At 35.2% G+C, this 19431-nt stretch overlaps 1 protein-coding gene across 2 annotated transcripts; it reads left to right on the forward strand.

The window, feature by feature from the left end:
* Nucleotides 1-27: 27 nt before the first annotated feature.
* LOC126975301 (glutamate receptor ionotropic, kainate 2-like) lies at nucleotides 28-19038 on the forward strand. 2 transcript variants are annotated; one of them, XM_050823116.1, is made up of 16 exons: nucleotides 28-259; nucleotides 362-463; nucleotides 997-1140; nucleotides 2745-2854; nucleotides 3313-3469; nucleotides 4274-4482; nucleotides 5293-5478; nucleotides 7027-7179; nucleotides 10048-10485; nucleotides 10624-10847; nucleotides 12355-12492; nucleotides 13807-14005; nucleotides 14807-15038; nucleotides 16779-16891; nucleotides 17590-17748; nucleotides 18797-19038. In XM_050823116.1, exons 1-16 carry the CDS (start codon nucleotides 253-255, stop codon nucleotides 18971-18973), a joined length of 2748 nt encoding a protein of 915 aa, XP_050679073.1. In that variant the 5' UTR covers nucleotides 28-252; the 3' UTR covers nucleotides 18974-19038. The 2 variants fall into 2 exon arrangements, with proteins under 2 accessions (XP_050679073.1, XP_050679074.1); XM_050823117.1 differs by lacking the exon at nucleotides 7027-7179.
* Nucleotides 19039-19431: the final 393 nt, after the last annotated feature.

Here is a 19431-nt window from a genome sequence, read left to right on the forward strand (position 1 = left end):
AGCCGAGTGTACATCGACCGGCATCACTGACCCAGTCTCGTTACAACTGTGCTCTCAAAACCCACACCTATTTTAACTGCATAATGATAATGCTTATTAAAATTTAAGCGACGAATGTTCAGTAAGCTACGGTAGAAGTTAAGTTTGAAATATTCAGTGTGGGCTCGGCATTGGCCAATATTACAAAACGTCAGCTGCGCACAAAATCCTATTGTTCAGTTTCCACTTTGTTCAGAGAATCTCGTCGTAAAAATGGTGGGCAAGTACCTTTTTATACTTCAAACTTCGGCAAATATTCGCTCGGAAGTTTTGTTTGAACCCTATCCTTATATGATACTTACAACACCTTAAACACTTTCAGAATGTTGGAGAATTATTACAATATTTCTACTGTGGTATTGTTATGGTTCTGTAGACGGTGCTTTTCGTCATTTTGAGTCTTTTAAGACAACTTTAAGCATAGGTGAGTTTGAAGTTTTCATGAAAAAATATTAAAAAAAATATAAACAAGCGATTTATGTTTGGACGTCCAGTAAGTGATTATACATTAAACAGTTTTGAATTTGAATATACCACCAAATTTTCAGATAGCAAAATCGTACGTGAGAGAAATGTAGGCGGAACTTAGTGGATTTTTTTTTAATTCAAAACCTTTATTTCCTCATAAAGATAACATGATGCTAAGTGACCTCTATACTGTCTATGGTTTACCAACGTGTATACGTCAACATTTATACGTCTAGATAGACTGTGAATACTGCGGAAACGTCAAAAAAAAAATGAGGTTGACAGATAACCTCAATTTGAGCAATGCGCGCTACTACGCGCTAACTAACACAAAGTCATAACGAATCGCAAGTGTAAGACGTTGGTTGTCACACATACTAGAGTAATAAACCTGGCCTGTTTTCATCGGTTGTCTTACAAGATATCTAGACGTATAAATTATCTAAGGTATCTTGAATTGCAATTAATTTTTAATATTTGTTTCTATAGGTGTAATACTTCCACCTAATACAGTAACAGAAGTTGCGTTTGCATCTACTTTGGCTCGAGCGTCAATGGAAAGTGAAAAATACAACTACGCAATGAAAATTGTATATTCTCCTTATGGGGACAGTTTCGCTGCTTCAAAGGCGGGTTAGTAGTTAAACGTTTTTTGAACAAATATCAAACAAAGTCAATATTCCTTTTAGTTCAGACAGTTTATGTATATTTAGAATGACTCAAAAATATAATAAATAATAATAATTTAACTAACACACTCTTACACAAATTATCTTGCCCCAAACTGGGCATAGCCTGTACTATGGGTGCAAGACAATGATATATTTAACACAGCTAATATTATAAATGTGAGTGTTATTATTATCATCATTGAAGTTTATTTTTGTTATTAATAAAGTTGAACTATTTAACATTGAAATTGTTAAGCTTGAGAAATGTTTATGCTACTTAAATTTTATGTAATACTAGTGGACCCAACAGACGTTGTCCTGTACACACGTCTTAAATTTGAAAAATCGGTCCAGCCGTTAGGAGGAGTTCACTGACATACACATGAGCAGGTTGAGAATCTAAACCAATCTCAAATTCACTGAAACAAACAAAAATATCATCAAAATCGGTCCAGCCGTTTAGGAAGTAGTTCAATTATTGTGAATCTAAACCATCCTCGAATCCACCTGAAGACACACAGAAACTTTCATCAAAATCGGTCCAGCAGGAGGAGTTCAGTGACATACACACGCACACAAGAAATATATATTATGTTATATTTATTATTAAAATATTTTATTGATTAAACAATATATTTTATTCTTAGTTACATTTCTTGAATATGTACTTTAGAATTTTGTGTATCTACATTATTAGTGTCATTATATTTATATCCTATTAAAGTAACAATTGGTGAGAGTGAGAGAGGACGAGCCCGCCGACCGCTGTCGAACCGAAGCCAGACAGCGCCGACATCTCATTACCCAAAGACTCTCCCAACGTTTTGGGAGAAGAAGCGCCAGGGAATAGGGCTCAGTCATGACACGCTCCTTCCCATGCCCACACACAGGGTGTGAGAAGATAACTCGTCATCAGACATATTGGCTCTGTAACGCGTAATGTTACGAAGACGTTTACCCTTCCATAAGAGGTTATCACTTCAATAAACCTGATAAATAACCGCTTAATCAACAAAAGACATGATAAAAACCGTTATAATTTTAATTTTAATTAAAGCAATAGTGGATTATTTTGTTTTCAATTTTGATGGTTATCGTCTATCTGAAAAATCCTGCAAAAAACATACAATTTTTTTTAATGATACATTTTATTAGCTTAATGAACAGAAAAAATTAAATTATTAATTACCGAATATGTAATTACATTGACGTTAGAATTAAAAACAACTTCGTAGTAGTTCTTAGAATTATAAGCTTAAACTTCAAATTTATATTTATTGATATATTATTATTATTGTTTCAAATCTAAGTTACAAATATTCTGTAGATGAAGAAGAAAGTCCATATGAAATTTTATGTCCCGTTCTTCCATTCGTAGAACTAGAATTTTAGGATTACATTTATCAAAAAACCATTCATAAAATCCATTTATTAAAAAAAATGTAAAATACTCACGTTAAAATAAAAAGTACAGAAACATCTTTATTTGAAGTCCACTGAAAATAATAAGTTAAACAAATCAACTTTTAATATAAAAATAACTGATTTGTTTAATTTTTTTTTCAGCCTGTGAACTTTTAGAGGGCGGTGTTATTGCAATATTTGGTCCGACGGAACCCAATGCAGCCGATGCAGTGGACGCTCATTGCCGAACTGTGGGGATTCCTCATATACAAGTAAAAAGCCACATAATACCTACTTAATTCATAAAACATCATAATATGAATTGATTTCTACATCTGAGGCGTCTTTTTTATTTATATTTTATTAGGGCTTCCAAAAATTATATCATAAAAAAATACTGAAATCTATACAATTACACATTATTAGATGCACAATTTATTAAAGGTGTTGTATTGTCCGAAAAAATTTAAAGTACAAAATTTACGTCAAATTAGTTACAATTTTTTCTTAATCCCTACTTTTTAGTTCAATGTATGTAGTATGCAAACTGCATATCGACAATGGATAATTTTTCACTGAACACCGTCATTGCGTGGCGTTGTATTCAAAGCGCGGTCGAAACACAACTGAACTAAAAGTAACGATGGTGAGTTTAGTTGTTAATTGTACGTCATAGGCGCCTATCAATTGTTTAGATCACGTTTTGATAATTTCTCTTTTATGTGATCAGGCGAATTGGCGACCTCCTCCCTTACGAGGTTTGCAGCGTTCCTCCCCACCCAGTATCAATTTATATCCTGAAGCTGTGGCACTGTCTCAGGCCGTCGCGAGTTTTGTGAAGGATAGTGATTGGGACACATATACGTTGCTGTATGATGATGATGAAGGTTTGTTTTTATGAAAATTATTTTTGTTACAGTAAAATTTTGAACTTTTGACTCTTCTAGGATTGGCAAGGCAAACCTCAGTTTTGACATGAAATCTTATTCCTTTGACTAATATGCTGTTACCTTTAGGTAAATCTTATTTTGATTATTCTTCCCGGCATTTACGATACAAATTATTTTGCTTTTGACGATTGACTAAAAAGATATCTAGGTACTTCTAGATTTGCCCATAAGTTTATCAGTTAAATAGAAATTGATATTAAAATTTGCAGAAGGGTGTTTGTAAAACTTAGGTAAAACCAGCCATTCCGCGAAGAGGTAGATATCAATCTTTTGACTGTCACATTGGCCATGCTAAACCATTATTATAATGTCCTTATTGCAACAGTTAAATTATATTAGAGCAAAAATACTTTCCGGCATACCAAATCAATATCCATTCAAGAAGATAAGAAGAATTACGTTCTTTATTACTTCTTATGTTGAATTGTTTGATCTTATGAATTGCTTCTGAATGATAAAGATACCTTATGTTGTAATATTAGGGGTCATTAATATAGCACGGCAATTCTATAAGCCCGCTGACATTCTAGCGCTCTGCAAAGTTCGGATCCGTCTACAAATGGAGTATTGCTGTCATTTCATCACACCTTCCTGAAAGTCGGCAACTGTGATTCCTCTGTTGTTGCAGGAGAATGTGGGTAACATAAATGATCCCTTTTTATATTTCTAATAACAATATTGCAGTGAAGATCCATGTTTAGTTACTTTAGATAAAAACTCTTCATTTTCCTTACTTTATAGGATTAATTCGATATCAAGAAGTCCTTAAGAATGCCGATCCAGATAGCAAGTGGCTTGTCAAGCGCCTAAAGCAGGGTGAAGATAACAGACAGTTACTCAAGTCTCTCAAAGCGAGTGGCTACACAAGAGTAATCTTAGACTGTGCTGCGGATCGAGTTCTTGACTATCTAAGACAGGCACACGAAGTAAAGTTTTTTGAGGACTATATGGTAATTAGCTCTGGTTTCTTGCAGTTTTTTTTTCTTTCACAAGTACTATAACGCTTAAAGCAATAACTAGGTTTGTTTGGAGATAGATAATAATTTACACAGGCCTAACCTGCAGTCTCTGTGATAAAATCATAAGACTGACGCAATAAAAAATATGGGTCACATTTTTGACTTTATATTTTTATCAAAGCCTATTAAAGAGTACCTTCTTTTGCCTAATGACACAAAATCATGAAATTTAACATGAAGGTATGGTGTATAGCATACGCAACAGGAATAGTCTTAAAGTCGGATATTTTAAGTGATAAAAAAATCTGTCTCATCTGAATCTTTTAATTTTCATGAATTTAATTTTAAATACTTACCTAAAACTCAGTACGGATTCCTTATTGGGCTCGTCCCACTCGCACTTGACAAACGACATCAGCGTCTTCAGACAAATCGCGCACTCAATTATATTTTACGCATAAATAAACTGTTAAATGAAATTTTGTAATATTAAATAATACATTTTAATAAAAGAAATAATTAAAAAACAATTACTGTAAAAACTTTGCAGACAAGCATTTGAGATTTGTCAGGAATTTTTTATTTTAGTAACTATAAGAATATTATAATAACAGTTTTTGAATTGATTAATGGCAGAAATAGGCAGCTTTGCGGTACCTATTTCTAGCCGGCATGCTGTGCAAAGGAGCCTCCCACTGGTAGTAGTATCTATAGAAGCTCAGAGTGATAATTAAGTTCATGGCGGGTCGTTTAGATTATACGTATGTATGTTTGTATCTTCAATAAATATTTCTATTTCAGAGTTATGTTCTGATGTCGCTTGATGCTCATACATTGGATCTGCAAGAACTTCGCTATGGCCTGTCAAACGTTACGTGTTTCAGGATATTTGATCATTCTGACTCCAGAACCAAGTCTTACCTAGCTGACTGGAAGACTAGAGGTTCAGATGACGTTAAAATACCACAATTGACACATGAAATAACGGTATGATCAATATTTTAATTTATTGTCCATTAAAATTCCGTTTATTAATTGTTTTTTATAAGAGAATAAAAAAAAATGAAGTTATACAGAAGTTATATGCGACAGTAAGGTATGCTCTCAAAAACAATACCTAATTAAAAATACTCAAACTTCTTATTGAAAACTAAGGCATGTATCTCATAATAAAAAAAATATATCAAGATTTACGGATCATGCAACATGCAGACGGTTGGCTTAGTTGAAGGAGCGCTGGGAGAAAGGGTACGGTTCTGTTCTATGAAGTGATATACATCGACTAATTTTCATGTCTTTGTTTTATGGAATAGGAGGATAATCGAGCTTACAGGTCACCTGGTGTTAAGTGATCACCGCCGCCCACATTCTCTTGCAACAACAGAGGAATCACAGGAAGTGTGATGTCATATCGTCCCGGAAACACCCTACAAGGAAGCTCTTTCCACAGCTTTGTAGTACTTGGAAGCAAACTCCTTGAAAACCGCACTGTGGACGACCGCCACACAGATGGCGGGGATAATATCCTAACTTATAGCGTATCGTGCGAAGGTGAAAAATGCGGTCTAAGACACACAATACAGCGACGTCTATTATATACACAGGGTGTCCCAAAGTTAAGGGACATGAAGGGTAGGGATGTACCTTAAATATCGAAGATAGGCTATTTTACTGAAAGAAGAGTTTATGTTATTTTTAAAAGTTAGTAATTCTGCATTCAAAGATTTTCAAAAAATTACTTGCCTCGTCTGGGAATCGAACCGACTGAAATGTAAAAAAAAAACATCCCAACTTTTATGATGCCAATCGAAAGTATGGCCAAAAACTAATAACTCTTCTTAAGTAACAAAGTATTTTAAAAGAAAGTAGTCAATTAAGTGGGTATTATTTGAAAATTAATTAATTAAATGTTCAAAATGTGATATCTCTTGTCTTACACAAATCGCCAATCTTTTAATGAGTCCGCTGCCGGTTGATTTTCTTATCATTTTATGGTGAGTACTCGATATGATATGGCACAATTCTGTTTGTAACTCGCCCATGTTCTCGTATCGCTTTTTGTATAGCATATCTTTCACGTATCCCCAAAAGAAGAAATCTAATGGTGTAAGGTCCGGGGATCTGGCCGGCCATCTACTCGGTCCATTCGTACCAATCCAAGTAGGAAAACATTCATTTTACGTTGTTCCTTTCTTTTAGAATACTATGTTACTTAAGAAGAGTTATTAGTTTTTGGCCATTCTTTCGATTGGCATCTTAAAAGTAGGAGTATTTTTTTTACATTTCAGTCGGTTCGATTCCCAGACGAGGCAGGTAATTTTTAGAAAATCTTTGAATGCAGAAGTACTAACTTTTAAAAATAACATACAGTCTTCTTTCAGTAAAATTGCCTATCTTCGATATTTAAGGTACTTTCCCTTCATGTCCCATAACTTTGGGACATCATGTCCCAAAACTTTGGGACATCCTGTATACATATAGTAAATCGTTCCTCAATGTAATTTATTAAATTACATCAATATCTCAAATGTTTAGGTGGAAGCGGCTTTGGCATCGGACGCCGCACGTCTCATAACGGATTCCGTGGAAAGTGCGCCCGATGAATTTAAAATAATACCTGAGGCCATCAAATGTGACTCGGATGTCAAGTGGGAAGCTGGAGAGGAATTTACTAATCATTTATTGACTGTAGGTGGTTGTATGTACATTTATAAGCACCTAGGCTTGAAATACTGTTACGGTGAAATATACATTATATTACGAGCAATAAGTGTTGTTGTCGAATGATTTAGCATTTTTTAGAAAATCTTTTATCTAAGTGTCATTTTGATATTGAAATAAAATAAGTTTGATACAAACTTATATGACGACCCCTAGCCAAGTGGTTAGTGATCCTGCCTACTTAGCTAGAGGTCCCTTGTTCGAATTTCCCATTGAAGAATGTTTGTTTCCGAGTTATGGATGATTATATGTATTTATGTATGTTTAAGTAAGTATATTGTATTAAATATAATATCGTTGTTTTGCACCCATAGTATCTACAGGCTATGCCTAGTTTGGGGCAAGATAATTTGTGTAAGAGTATGTCAATATTATTATTATTATTATTCTCTTTATTACAATTTCAACTTATTTTCTACATTTATATATATATAACATATTTATAAAAAACAATATTACAAATATAAATATAAAAAATAGAGTCCCGCCGGCGTTGGTTCACGACAATTGCGCCGGTGGTTAGGGCGACAGACTGAGGAATTTCCGCACGATGCGTGCCGTTCCCAAATCAGCTACTTTCTATAACTGACCCTTTATCCAGTTATTAAGACCGTTAATGGAAGTCGTTGTGTCGTAACGGTCATTCCTGGTTCAAGGATCTGAAACAGAGAAAGCATTCGATAACGATACGCAATGAGGTGTTTCCCTTTCTGTCGCCCCATAGTACGCTCGCATGACATTTTCGTTGATAATATTCGTCCATCCCATGCGGCGCACTGCACCACCGACGGCGGGAGCCGGATGCAGGATAGGGCGTCCCACTATTATTATTATTATATGAGCGCTGTTCCCAAGACAATACGATATGATTATATATATATATACACCTTCAGAAAAGTGTACCACTATCAGATGGCAACGCTTCTGTGATTCCTTGAACCAAGTGAGTGTAGTCTTCGGCGATAGGTCCTCGATTGTCCTTCTCTTGCATAAAAAATATTAAAAAACGTGTAAGCAAAACTGAATTCGTACATCAGATGTTAGGTGAAGTTATCATTATTTATTCTACACTAGCTGACCCAGCTAACGTTGTATTGCCATCGTAGTTAACAACTGTAGTTAATCTACCAACTATGGGAAGCTACAATTAAGTTTGTTTTTTAACCTCCTGAGAAAGTTAGAAAGATACAAAGATTCAAATTAGTTATTCATTTTAAAGTATTTTTTTAATTTGATTTCTGAACGATGGGGGACACATCAAAGGAAAAACAAAATAGTTGTTTTTTTTTTTAATTCCGAACATTTTCGTACGAGTATTTATTCTTTTAAACCTTCTCTGGACTTCCACAAATAATTCAAGACCAAAATGAGCAAAATCGGACCAGCCGTTCTCGAGTTTTAGCGAGACTAACGAACAGCAATTCATTTTTATATATATTGATTTTGTAGCCCATACAAATAAACAGCTATAGGTTAGCAGAACCCTGAAGACTTTGACCAGAGGAGGCAATAATCGTTTGATTAAAATACAGAACTTTGAACAAAAAATACAACAGCTTAAGTAACAACAATTAACGAGACGTACAGATCCATTTCATTCGCAAATTACTCGCGTTCAGTACTTTTACAATCCTTGGGGATGTATTATTAGCTGCTATGTTGGGTTTTTTACAATTCTACAACAACACAATATTGCAACTGATCCTTAAAAACTTTTTACTGGTCGGAATAACAGTTGAATGAAACAGAAAAGAAAAAATAACAATTATGAATATTATTATAAACTTATTATTATAAATATTATCTTTAATGTTATTTGGTATTATTTAAACCAGCAAATATGAACATTATAAGCTATGAAGCGATAAAAGTAACTTCTGACTAATGTATTTTACTCGTATTGACGGTGTGTGTGGATTGATGGATCTGCTGTATTATACTTAAAGTATGTAAAATAACTATAACTATGTTTTTACTTATTAATTAGTAATTAGTAAGGCATTTAGTAATTGATGTTTGTGATTTGTAAATTTAATTGAAAATAAGAGCCTGTAATACCATTCTGTTTCGAAAAGAGTTACCTTACAGTATCTTAATCGTTCTTCTCTAAAGGAGGCCATACACGCTACGGTCTACCGGAGAGGTAATCTGTGCAGGTATGCCTGCGTAGGTCAACCGAACAATGGTAACGTGTATGGGGACGTTCCGGTGTATCGGGGCGGTCTTCAGTTCTCTTTGCGATGGCATCGAATATGGACGATGACACGCTGACGTTGCTAGGTCTTGCTTTAATTTCTCTCAATTTTTCTATTAGTAATTTATAAGCAGCTTCTTTTTTGTCTCGATTATGGTAATCTTTGTTTTTAATTTGCCAAAGACATGGATTACTTCTATACATTTCGATAAAATCTTCAAGGATTTTTTTTGTTGAATCTGGTGGCGCCATTTTCTGGCAATAAGATGCGAGCGATGAGACAACCGTCTGAAAGAAACACTAGGAAACAACTGACTCAACCTGCGCAGGCGACCGGAGTACACGCACACACGCACAGGTACACCGTACGGTGTCACTCGAAAGAATCGATTTTCGATCTTGCGCCGGTCGCCTGCGCAGGTTCAAAAACCTGCACAGGTCTATTCCCACACACATTCCGGTCTACCTGCGCAGGCATAACCTGCACAGATTACCTCTCCGGTAGACCGTAGCGTGTATGGCCTACATAAGGAAATCTGCCGTCCGAACGAGTTGTATGAAAAATTGACATATTTCAAGTATAATGCATTTTACCTACGTAATAAAATATTTTTGATTTAAATATCAAAATTCTATTGCAGAATCCCATAACAGGCATAACAGGAGAAATTTTACTCGATAAAAGTACAGGCGAACGTGCTAACTTAAATGTTGAAATAATGGAGTTATCCAACAGTGGTTTTAACAGCATCGCAAAATGGAATGCAGAAACAGGCTTTGTTTACGTTAGAACTGCTGACGAAGTTTCTGATCTCTTGGCAGAAAAATGGCAAAACAAAACTTTTAGAGTGGTTTCACGCATCGGTGCCCCCTATCTTGTTGAGAGGACGCCGGAAGAGGGTGAAGTATTGACTGGAAACGACCGTTATGAGGGTTACTCTAAGGACTTGATACACGAAATATTGAAAGAGACGCTACATTTAAATTACGAGATAGAAATTGTTCCGGGGAACCTTTATGGCTCTTATCATAAAGAAACTAAGTCGTGGGATGGACTTGTGGGACATTTATTGGAGAGGGTTTGTATATTCACATGAATTATATTGAAATCTTTTATTCATTCATTGCTACTGATATAAAATCTGCTTTAAGTGCACTGAGAACTTTATTTTTAGTATTTATTTCAACAGAAATGTAAACAACATCATAATTTACAGAAAGCTGACCTGGCTATTTGCGATCTAACAATAACTTATGAACGGAGGGCATTTGTTGATTTTACAACGCCTTTCATGACGCTAGGAATCAGTATTCTGTACACAAAGGCCCCGCCACCAGAACCGGAGCTGTTTTCATTTCTATCGCCTTTTTCTGTCGATGTTTGGATCTACATGGCTGGAGCATATTTAATGGTTTCCTTGCTACTTCATATTTTATCAAGGTTCGTTAAGAATTCCCATAAAAATTAATTATATATTATATTACTTTGTGAATAACATTTGTATTATAGACAATAACTTTGATAATAACACAACATATTGCAACAATACTTGGTAAAAGTCATGCCTTCAGGGACTTTTTTTTATGAAAAAGGAGGACAAACGAGCGTACGGATCACCTGGTGTTAAGTGATCACTACCGCCCATAATCTCTTGCACACAGGAATCACAGAAGCGTTGCCGGCCTTTAAGGAAGGTGTACGCGCTTTTTTTGAAGGTGTATGTAAGGTGAACCCATTTCGTATCGTCCCGGAAACACAGTTTTGTAGTACGTGGAAGAAAGCTTCTTGAAAACCGCTTTGACATGGGGAGAAGAACTTTTATGAGGCTACCAATTTATCCCGCCTATGACAATTCCCTACATTATAGCCTAAACGCATGGTAGGATTTGGTACCATCTGACGATCCGGTGGGCGTCTCACACCAATTATTGGTCCGGTGTCCTACTTGGTACAGTCCGGTTGATAATAATAATAATTTTCTTCAATAGACAATGCGATATACCATCGAATGCGGACCAAATCTGACCATTTGATATTACTTGAACATTGTGAAAAAGGCCTTCGTGTAATTCTTCGCGGATGTTTAAGTCTTTTTGTTATATCAGTTTTATTCTAAGGAAATTGATGATATTATAACATGTTATAAAGACAGAATCACCCCCGTAAATTCTGAGCGTGTACCTGATACTTTACTATGGGTTTCATTGGAGTAAATGATATTATGATTTTCACTTCTTGTAACCTAAGTGTGAACTGACACATTGTCAAATGAGCTGATGGGTAGGGTTAAGGCCTTTATACCCTGATAAAACTGCACTGCACCCGTCATCATAATATGCCTGTAACTTATAAACTTTGGGTTATGTTTAAGAAAAAAGACTTACAATAAACTAGCGTATAGTCAAACGTAGCGTGCGAGAGAGAGGTCGTTATTAGGCTAGTATATTCTTAGTCTTTATATATTGCTAGAAACTGTGACAATAATAATGTTAACACGAGGAAGAAACATAAACTTGATATGCCTACTACTCGGCTAAGTCGAGTTAGTAAGTCTTTTGTGGGGCGATGTATATGCTTTTACAAGATCCCATAAAATGTTCAAAACAAAAGTATTACGATATTCAAAAGTATTGTAAAAAAACGTTTGTGTGGTAAAGGTTACTCTAACATAAATGACTTTCTTAATGATTCCACAGATTGGGAATGGAGTGACCGCCCTCAGGCTATTAAATAATTAGTTTAATTGTAAAATATTACATTGTAAACATAGTTTTTGATAGAAAAAACAGCCCGCTGAGTTCGTTGCGCCCATTCTGCTCAGGTCTGATGCATTTTGATTAAGTCTTGCAAGACTTAATCAAAATGCATCAGACCTTAAGATTATTTCTATTATTTCATAAGTTATAGATTCTAAGAATCTCTTGGCTAAGGCTTTATATAATTCCAGGCTTGCACCAAATGATTGGGAGAATCCGCACCCATGCGATAAGTCGCCCGAAGAATTGGAAAATATCTGGCATATTAAGAATTCTTGCTGGCTGACAATGGGATCAATCATGACCCAAGGATCTGATATATTACCAAAGTAATGATATCTATATGTCATTTTATCTTACTTCTATTTTGTGTGACACTTGATAAGGTACTTACTAATAATGGCAACTATTTGAAAACTATTTGTATGTTATGTACCTGTTTGTAAGTTGTTTCTTTTTGTTTATATCTCATTCACATTCTCTTGTAGAACCAGAAGAAACACAGGAGATTTCCTGGCCTTTAAGGAAGGTGTATGCGCTTTTTTATGAAGGTACCCATGTCATATCGTCCTGGCAACACAAGGAAGCTCTCCCTAGGATTTACATCATTTGAATTTGAAAACAAAATCCTTGAACGATGCGGGAATCGAACCCATGACTTCTCGGCGTTCTTTTCGAGCGCTCTTCCACTGTGCCAACCGTTCGAGTGACGCATCGTTGATAAACCTTGTATGTCTTGTTCAACTCTCAGGTTGTGGCTTCATATACAGGCTCTACTTTACAGTCGATAACCTGCTGAACCCCAATATTTGCAAAACCAAAAACTAACATAAATTTTGTTTTCAAATTTAATTTGTGTAATTAATCCCAGAAGTGGGGGTTATTACCTGCAAATACAGATTGTTTATATTTAGAACTGTACTTAATTTTAAGATTGACTGCTTATGGTACGAGTATACAGTATTCAAATATATTATAATCTATTTTTTGAAGTTATACTTGCTTAGGCGCGTTATGAAAAAATTATGAGAGAGAAATTTAAAGATGCGCGCGCATCACTGTAACACAGAAGTAACAGGTTGAAGTTTGTTCCTAAATTTTCTGACGTTTGCGTCATTCGTTATTGTTTTTGGTTTCTTCGTCCATTATTAGGACAGGCAAAGGGTTCAAGCCAATACAGCCGTATTCATTATCTAATAATTTTGTCAAAGCCATCTTTGCAAGATTTTTAGAAAATCGTTGTAATAGCTCGAGGAATAAATTATTTTATGACCGTTTTCAATAACCCATGTATATATGTTTTCATTTAACTTACTAGAGGTAGACAAATCTATTCTTTAACGCTTACTTACATTTAAATACCTATTGACAGAAAGCATTGGACTATAACTATATTGGACATTACTATGAATAGATAAGATCTTGTCATTAAACGGTGACAGCAATGCATCCGTAAGTTAAACTAAGGGTAGTTAGGTTATTGAAGACGGCCGTTAATGATTTTTGCTTCGTTAGGCCAAAGAAGTATAACTTCTTGCGGGCATAATAATACACACACACTATTTTAACCGTCTTCAAAAAAGGAGGAGCTTCTCAATTCGTCGGTATGTTCTTTTTTTTATGTTTGTTTTCTTTTCATTTAGAGGATATTCAACCCGGTGGGTATGCGGGATGTGGTGGTTCTTTGCTCTTATTATGTGTTCTTCCTACACGGCCAACTTAGCTGCGTTTTTAACTAACGCAGCCATGGATGACTCAATCAAAAGCGCCGAGGACCTAGCCATGCAGACTAAAATCAAATATGGTACAGTCGAAGGGGGCTCTACCTTTTCATTTTTTAAGGTAGGTTTGGAGCTAAGAATATTAATTATAATGAGCTGGATTTGTATGGACTAACTAATTTAAATACCTATATATTCGCAATTCAGTCAATGACATTTCACATTTTGTTGACATTGTGCATGAACCTCTAAACTGCATATGAAGTCCTGGTAGGATGACACATGATTGCAACCTCTATTAAGGATATTACTATAACTACTATTAATATAAATTACTTGCACTATACCAGAATTTCAACCATACACCAAATTTTTCTATAAGTTAAATTGTAGCTAACTTCCGAAATGGCTGGACCAATTTTGATGGTTTGACCATTTCACGTTTAGTAACTGTTACAGCGATACAATTATTCTAAACAAGCGGCCACTCATCTTAAATATTTTTAAACGCTCATGCTAACTTTAGCAATAACAAACATGATAAAGCTAAGCGAAAAATGTGCTGCACAATTTGAAATTTTTTAGATGACGTCACAAGTTTAACTGTTAACCATCCAATCTTCGCCGGTTAAAGCTATTGCCACTTGTTTCCGAAGCGGTAATTGTGTCTAGTATATTAGAAATGACATCAAAACGAATTCTAAAGGAATCTATTTTGAGAAAATAAATGCCTTTTATGCCTTTAAAACACATTCCGAAGTCTATATTAAAGTCAGCATTACTGTTAAGGTTAAATTTGTCTTGAACCTTAACTATTACAGGAAATGGTGATACCCGGCCACAGAATGTCAGTTTCGTGACTTAACCGTGTTCCTAATATGTCGATTTCCCACATGTATTAATGCATTATAATAAATTATAGCGATCAAACGTATCAACATTCCAAAGAATGTGGACGGCGATGGAGTCAGCTAGACCTTCAGTGTTCGTGAAGAATAACGACGAGGGAGTCGAAAGGGTCCTGAATAGTAAAAGGTCGTACGCTTTTTTAATGGAATCGACGGCAATTGAATATCGACTCCAGAGAAAATGCCAGCTAATGCAAGTTGGCGGTTTACTCGATTCAAAGGGATATGGAATAGCTATGCCTTTTCGTAAGTATATTTATACAAAATAATTCAATAATGAAACCAATTAATGAAATATTAACATGCTCATTTATATTGTATTGTGTTAATGCTACAACAGCTATCACATGTCTTTGGGGGAGGCCTTTCTCCAGCAGTGGACGTCTTCCGGCTGATGATGATGATGATGAGACCAAAAGTTAGAGAGAAAACGCAATTTTGTAAGAGTGCCTATTGCTAAATACTCGACAGTATGTCTATCACCGATCCGTATCACATAAGATGCAAAAAATGGCAGCTGATATTCTGACAGAGTATCTATTAATAAATATAGACTAACACAATTCTGTAACCTAATTATGTGTATTTAATGTTTACCAATATATTATCTATATCTCATTTTTTATTCTAATGTACCTTGTACTACCTATAATATAAGTATTATGTACATTTGCTTAAAAATTATAATATGATTTTATATTAATTATAATTATTTATTTATAATTCTATTTTATAACTCTATAAATTTACAACATGTACATGAAAAAGTTACAATGGGAAAACTACAACAGCTGTTTACTCCAAATGTCACGAGGGGCTGCTGAAAACCAGTGTTGTGTTGGTGTCTTCTGCACTGACCAACAATATACTGGGTCAGCTCCTTTTAGCAGGGAATCACGCGCCGCACAGTTATTTAATATTTTGTTTTTGTTTATATTTAAATAATTTTTATTACATTAAATTTAATTTTTTATTACTTTAAGATTTATACTGTAAATTGAAGGTGTGTGTTTTGCTGTTAATAAAGTGTTTCTATTTCTATTCTATTTTTATTAAAGCTATGATAAATGGTGCTTGCTGTTAAAAAGATGGCGAATTTTGAAAAAAGCTGTTATGCAAATTTATATAAACAAGTGTGGTTTAGACCACACGACCGAATGAAACAAAATATTAATTTACAAAATTCTTTAAGAACGAAAAGAAATTATTAATAATCGAAATGTGTGCTGTGATACGTGGTAGAAGTGAAACTTCAACGGGCAAAGTTAAAAAACAAATATTCAAAGTTTCCCGTAAATATATTTTAAGAACAAATATATCTAGAAAAAATAATTCAATATATTTTTATTTAAATTAAAAAAAACCTGAATAAATTAAAACAACAAATGTGTTTAATATTTTTAAAAATATGTACAAGAATGTTATAGAAAATTATACAAACTTTCATGCTAATACTAATAATAATGTTTGAATAGACATTTGTATAATATAATGTTCACAAGAGTCGTCACCTTTTGTACAAATAAAGGATTGCTTGTAACTAATTCTAGTAGGCTTCATAAGATACATAATAGCTTTAAGTGTAAATTTATACTTTTATAATAAAGTCCCAGCCACTGTTCAGGCATTATCTATAATTAAATTTAAATGTTTTATTAAAAAATGGCTCCGCCGTAAATCCACTCCACAGCTGAATATCTAAGTGATCCGACAGCCTTATGATTATTTTATAGCAATAGAAATGACAGTTCAATATTGTATATTTCATTAAAAAGAGCGCAAGAAGCAATGCTGGGAGAATATCTTCCGCCGCCTCTTCTCTCTCAGAGCGCCGTTTGTTTCCTCCGTCTCTCTCATTTGTTTCCCAAGCGGCAGTAGTATCTAGTATATGAGAAATGACATCAAAAAGAATTCTAAAGGAATCAATTTTGAGAAAATAAATGCCTTTTATGTATAATGTAGATGATACTTACGTTGTATTACCAGATTCTTCATATCGTACAGCTGTTGACAATGCCGTTTTAAAACTAGCCGAGAGTGGAAAATTAGTCGAACTGAAAAACCGTTGGTGGAAAGCGCCACCGGAGGAAGCTTGTGAAGTAAGTATTTTTACCATTTACCAGACTCAGTATGGCTAAGTCTAACACTCGCGAATTGTTTGTCACTTAGTTTATTGTTGTAGTATTTCGTTCATTGTTAACATTGATCGAAATTTTGGTTTGTCTTGTTCAACTCTCAGGTTTTGGCTCCATTTACACGAATTTATTATGTATAGATGTATGCGTATGTTGAGGATACCTTGGACGGCCAAGCGAACAAATGTGACGATCCCTTCACAGCTCAAGATAAAAACCCATCTGTCCACGATATACCACCAACGAATTCTTTCATATTTTGGCCACATAATTCGAAGGGGTAATGAGAGCCTGAGAAATTGATCGTAGTTATGTCAAGCGAGCAAGAGGCCGATCCTACCTGATGGACCGACCAAATAAAAGACTCCAAGTCCCCGAGGTTTAGCTCCGCCGTCAGGGTCGCGATGTACAGTAGCCGATGGAAACAAATAGTTCACTGCAAGTGCACCACTTGTTGATGACCACGATCCTCAGTCATGAGGGAACGACTAGAGAAGAGACACGAATTTATAAGTAGAATGATACAACATTAAAATTAATTGGTTTTTTAGTCTGTAGTCGATTTTTTTGAATGAACTAAATAAAAATTTAACTGCATGGAAAATATACACCTTAATGCAAGTTTTCTTTGTATATTGATGTCCATATTTTTCTTTGAACAGACCCAAGAAGCAGCAGAAGAAGGTACTAGTGCAGCAGAACTGGGTGTAGATAATGTGGGCGGCGTGTTCGTTGTTCTGGGCATTGGGTGTGGAATGGCGGCTGGAATTGGTGCCTTGGAGTTTCTGTGGCATGTCAGAGATGTTGCCATTGAACAAAAGGTACTATTGGATATTATATATTCTCTCATTTTTGGACTTTTATAATAAATTTAGGATATAGAAGACTAAAATATATTTCGCTATTGTTGTGCAATATATATGACGGAACAAGGCCGGTCTCATGGGCAGGATGATCGTGGTTGTCCATTGTTGTGGGCGTTTAACACGACAGCAAGTAAAACACAGTCTTACAAACACACTGTCTAATAATCAGCAAGAAACGTTTTTTGTGTGAAGACACAGACAGGTATAATAGATTACGTAATAAGAACGTGGTGTTCCCGGATTGCGCGTGTGACACAGCCACCTCGCTCGATAGTTCTTCCCTAACTGTCTGCTCGCCGCTCGCCCGGAGCCCGCGCTCTTATCCGCACTCGCACCGCACGGTGGTTAAACCCGAGTTAAGACGTAAGCCGAATCATCTTCGTGCTTGCTTCTTGTGCTCAACGTTCTTGACTTTTTTTATGACAATAAGGGACGACACGAGCAGGATGTTCAGCTGACGGTACCATTACAATGCATTGCCGCTCAGTTTTCTTGGAAAACCCAAAAATTCTGAGCGGCACTGCAATTCGCTCGTCACCTTGAGACATAAGATGTTAAGTCTCAAAATTGCCCAGTAATTTAACCTGCTACGGGGTCCTTCAGACCGAAACACAATAATGCGAAAATTACTTCTTCAAGGCAGAAATAGGCGCCGTTGTGGTACCCATAAACTAGCCGGCATCCTGTGCAAAGGAGCTTCCCACTGGACGACGCTTTAATATTATATAAAATCGAATTTATTAACCGACGCTAATCTTTCTTGCGCTACAATTTCTATATTACCTATAAGTAATATGTTGCATCACTTTACATATTATTTTGTTATTGAAATGATTTGTAAAACGGTGAAAATGTTAATATTGATAAAAGAGTGGCAATGAATTTCTAGTGACTTATTCTCAGTAGCTCAACCCTTGTCGTAAATAAAAATGTATAAGTGACTGAATTAAGTGATTTTGTTCAATATCATGTTTAATGTTCCTAAATTTCATTATTATTTCAGATGACACAATCGGAAGCATTTTGGGCAGAACTGACGTTCGCATTGAGTTTCTGGGAAACCGAGAAGCCAGTCCAGCATTCCCGTCCGTCTTCGACAGCATCAGGAGATATGGCGTCCAGGGCCTCTTCAGTATTACGATCTGCTGCCGATTTGTTTCACATCGATGTTTTTAAATAATTTACATCAAAACCTCCTTCGATCGTAATATTTTATAAAATAAATGAATTTTACAACCATTACAATATGTTTCTTTATTTTTCAAATAAGGATGAAACTAATTTAAGTTTAGCGAAAAACTCTAAGAAACAAGCGATTCACTCGATTGTATGAAACGTGCAGTAATTCATAGATTTACAGATGATGGCTATACTCTTGTAAAAAACGGAGATAGCCGAAATCTACTACATTGTAAGCAACTGTTCGCTATCAAACTTAGCCGTATTATACTTCGTCCCCATAGTGTAATTACTATTACAAACTTTTGTCAAATCTCACTGCACGTTTCATAGTAAACTAAATTTAAATTTTTACTCAGGCAGTCCCGCCTATTATAAGTTAGTATTTACATCCTCTTTGCTATTTGATAACATTTTTCAAGAGAGGTAAGTTTATGACTTAATATATTCTGCTTGGAA

This window comes from Leptidea sinapis, chromosome 35 (assembly GCF_905404315.1).
Source record: "Leptidea sinapis chromosome 35, ilLepSina1.1, whole genome shotgun sequence".
NCBI classification, from domain to species: domain Eukaryota; kingdom Metazoa; phylum Arthropoda; class Insecta; order Lepidoptera; family Pieridae; genus Leptidea; species Leptidea sinapis.

Excerpts from the sequence above, each read along its gene's own strand:
- LOC126975301 (XM_050823116.1), top strand. Across the intron at positions 2,855-3,312 it reads TGGGGATTCCTCATATACAA|GCGAATTGGCGACCTCCTCC; the intron begins GTAAAAAGCCAC and ends TTATGTGATCAG. Across the intron at positions 7,180-10,047 it reads TTACTAATCATTTATTGACT|AATCCCATAACAGGCATAAC; the intron begins GTAGGTGGTTGT and ends ATTCTATTGCAG.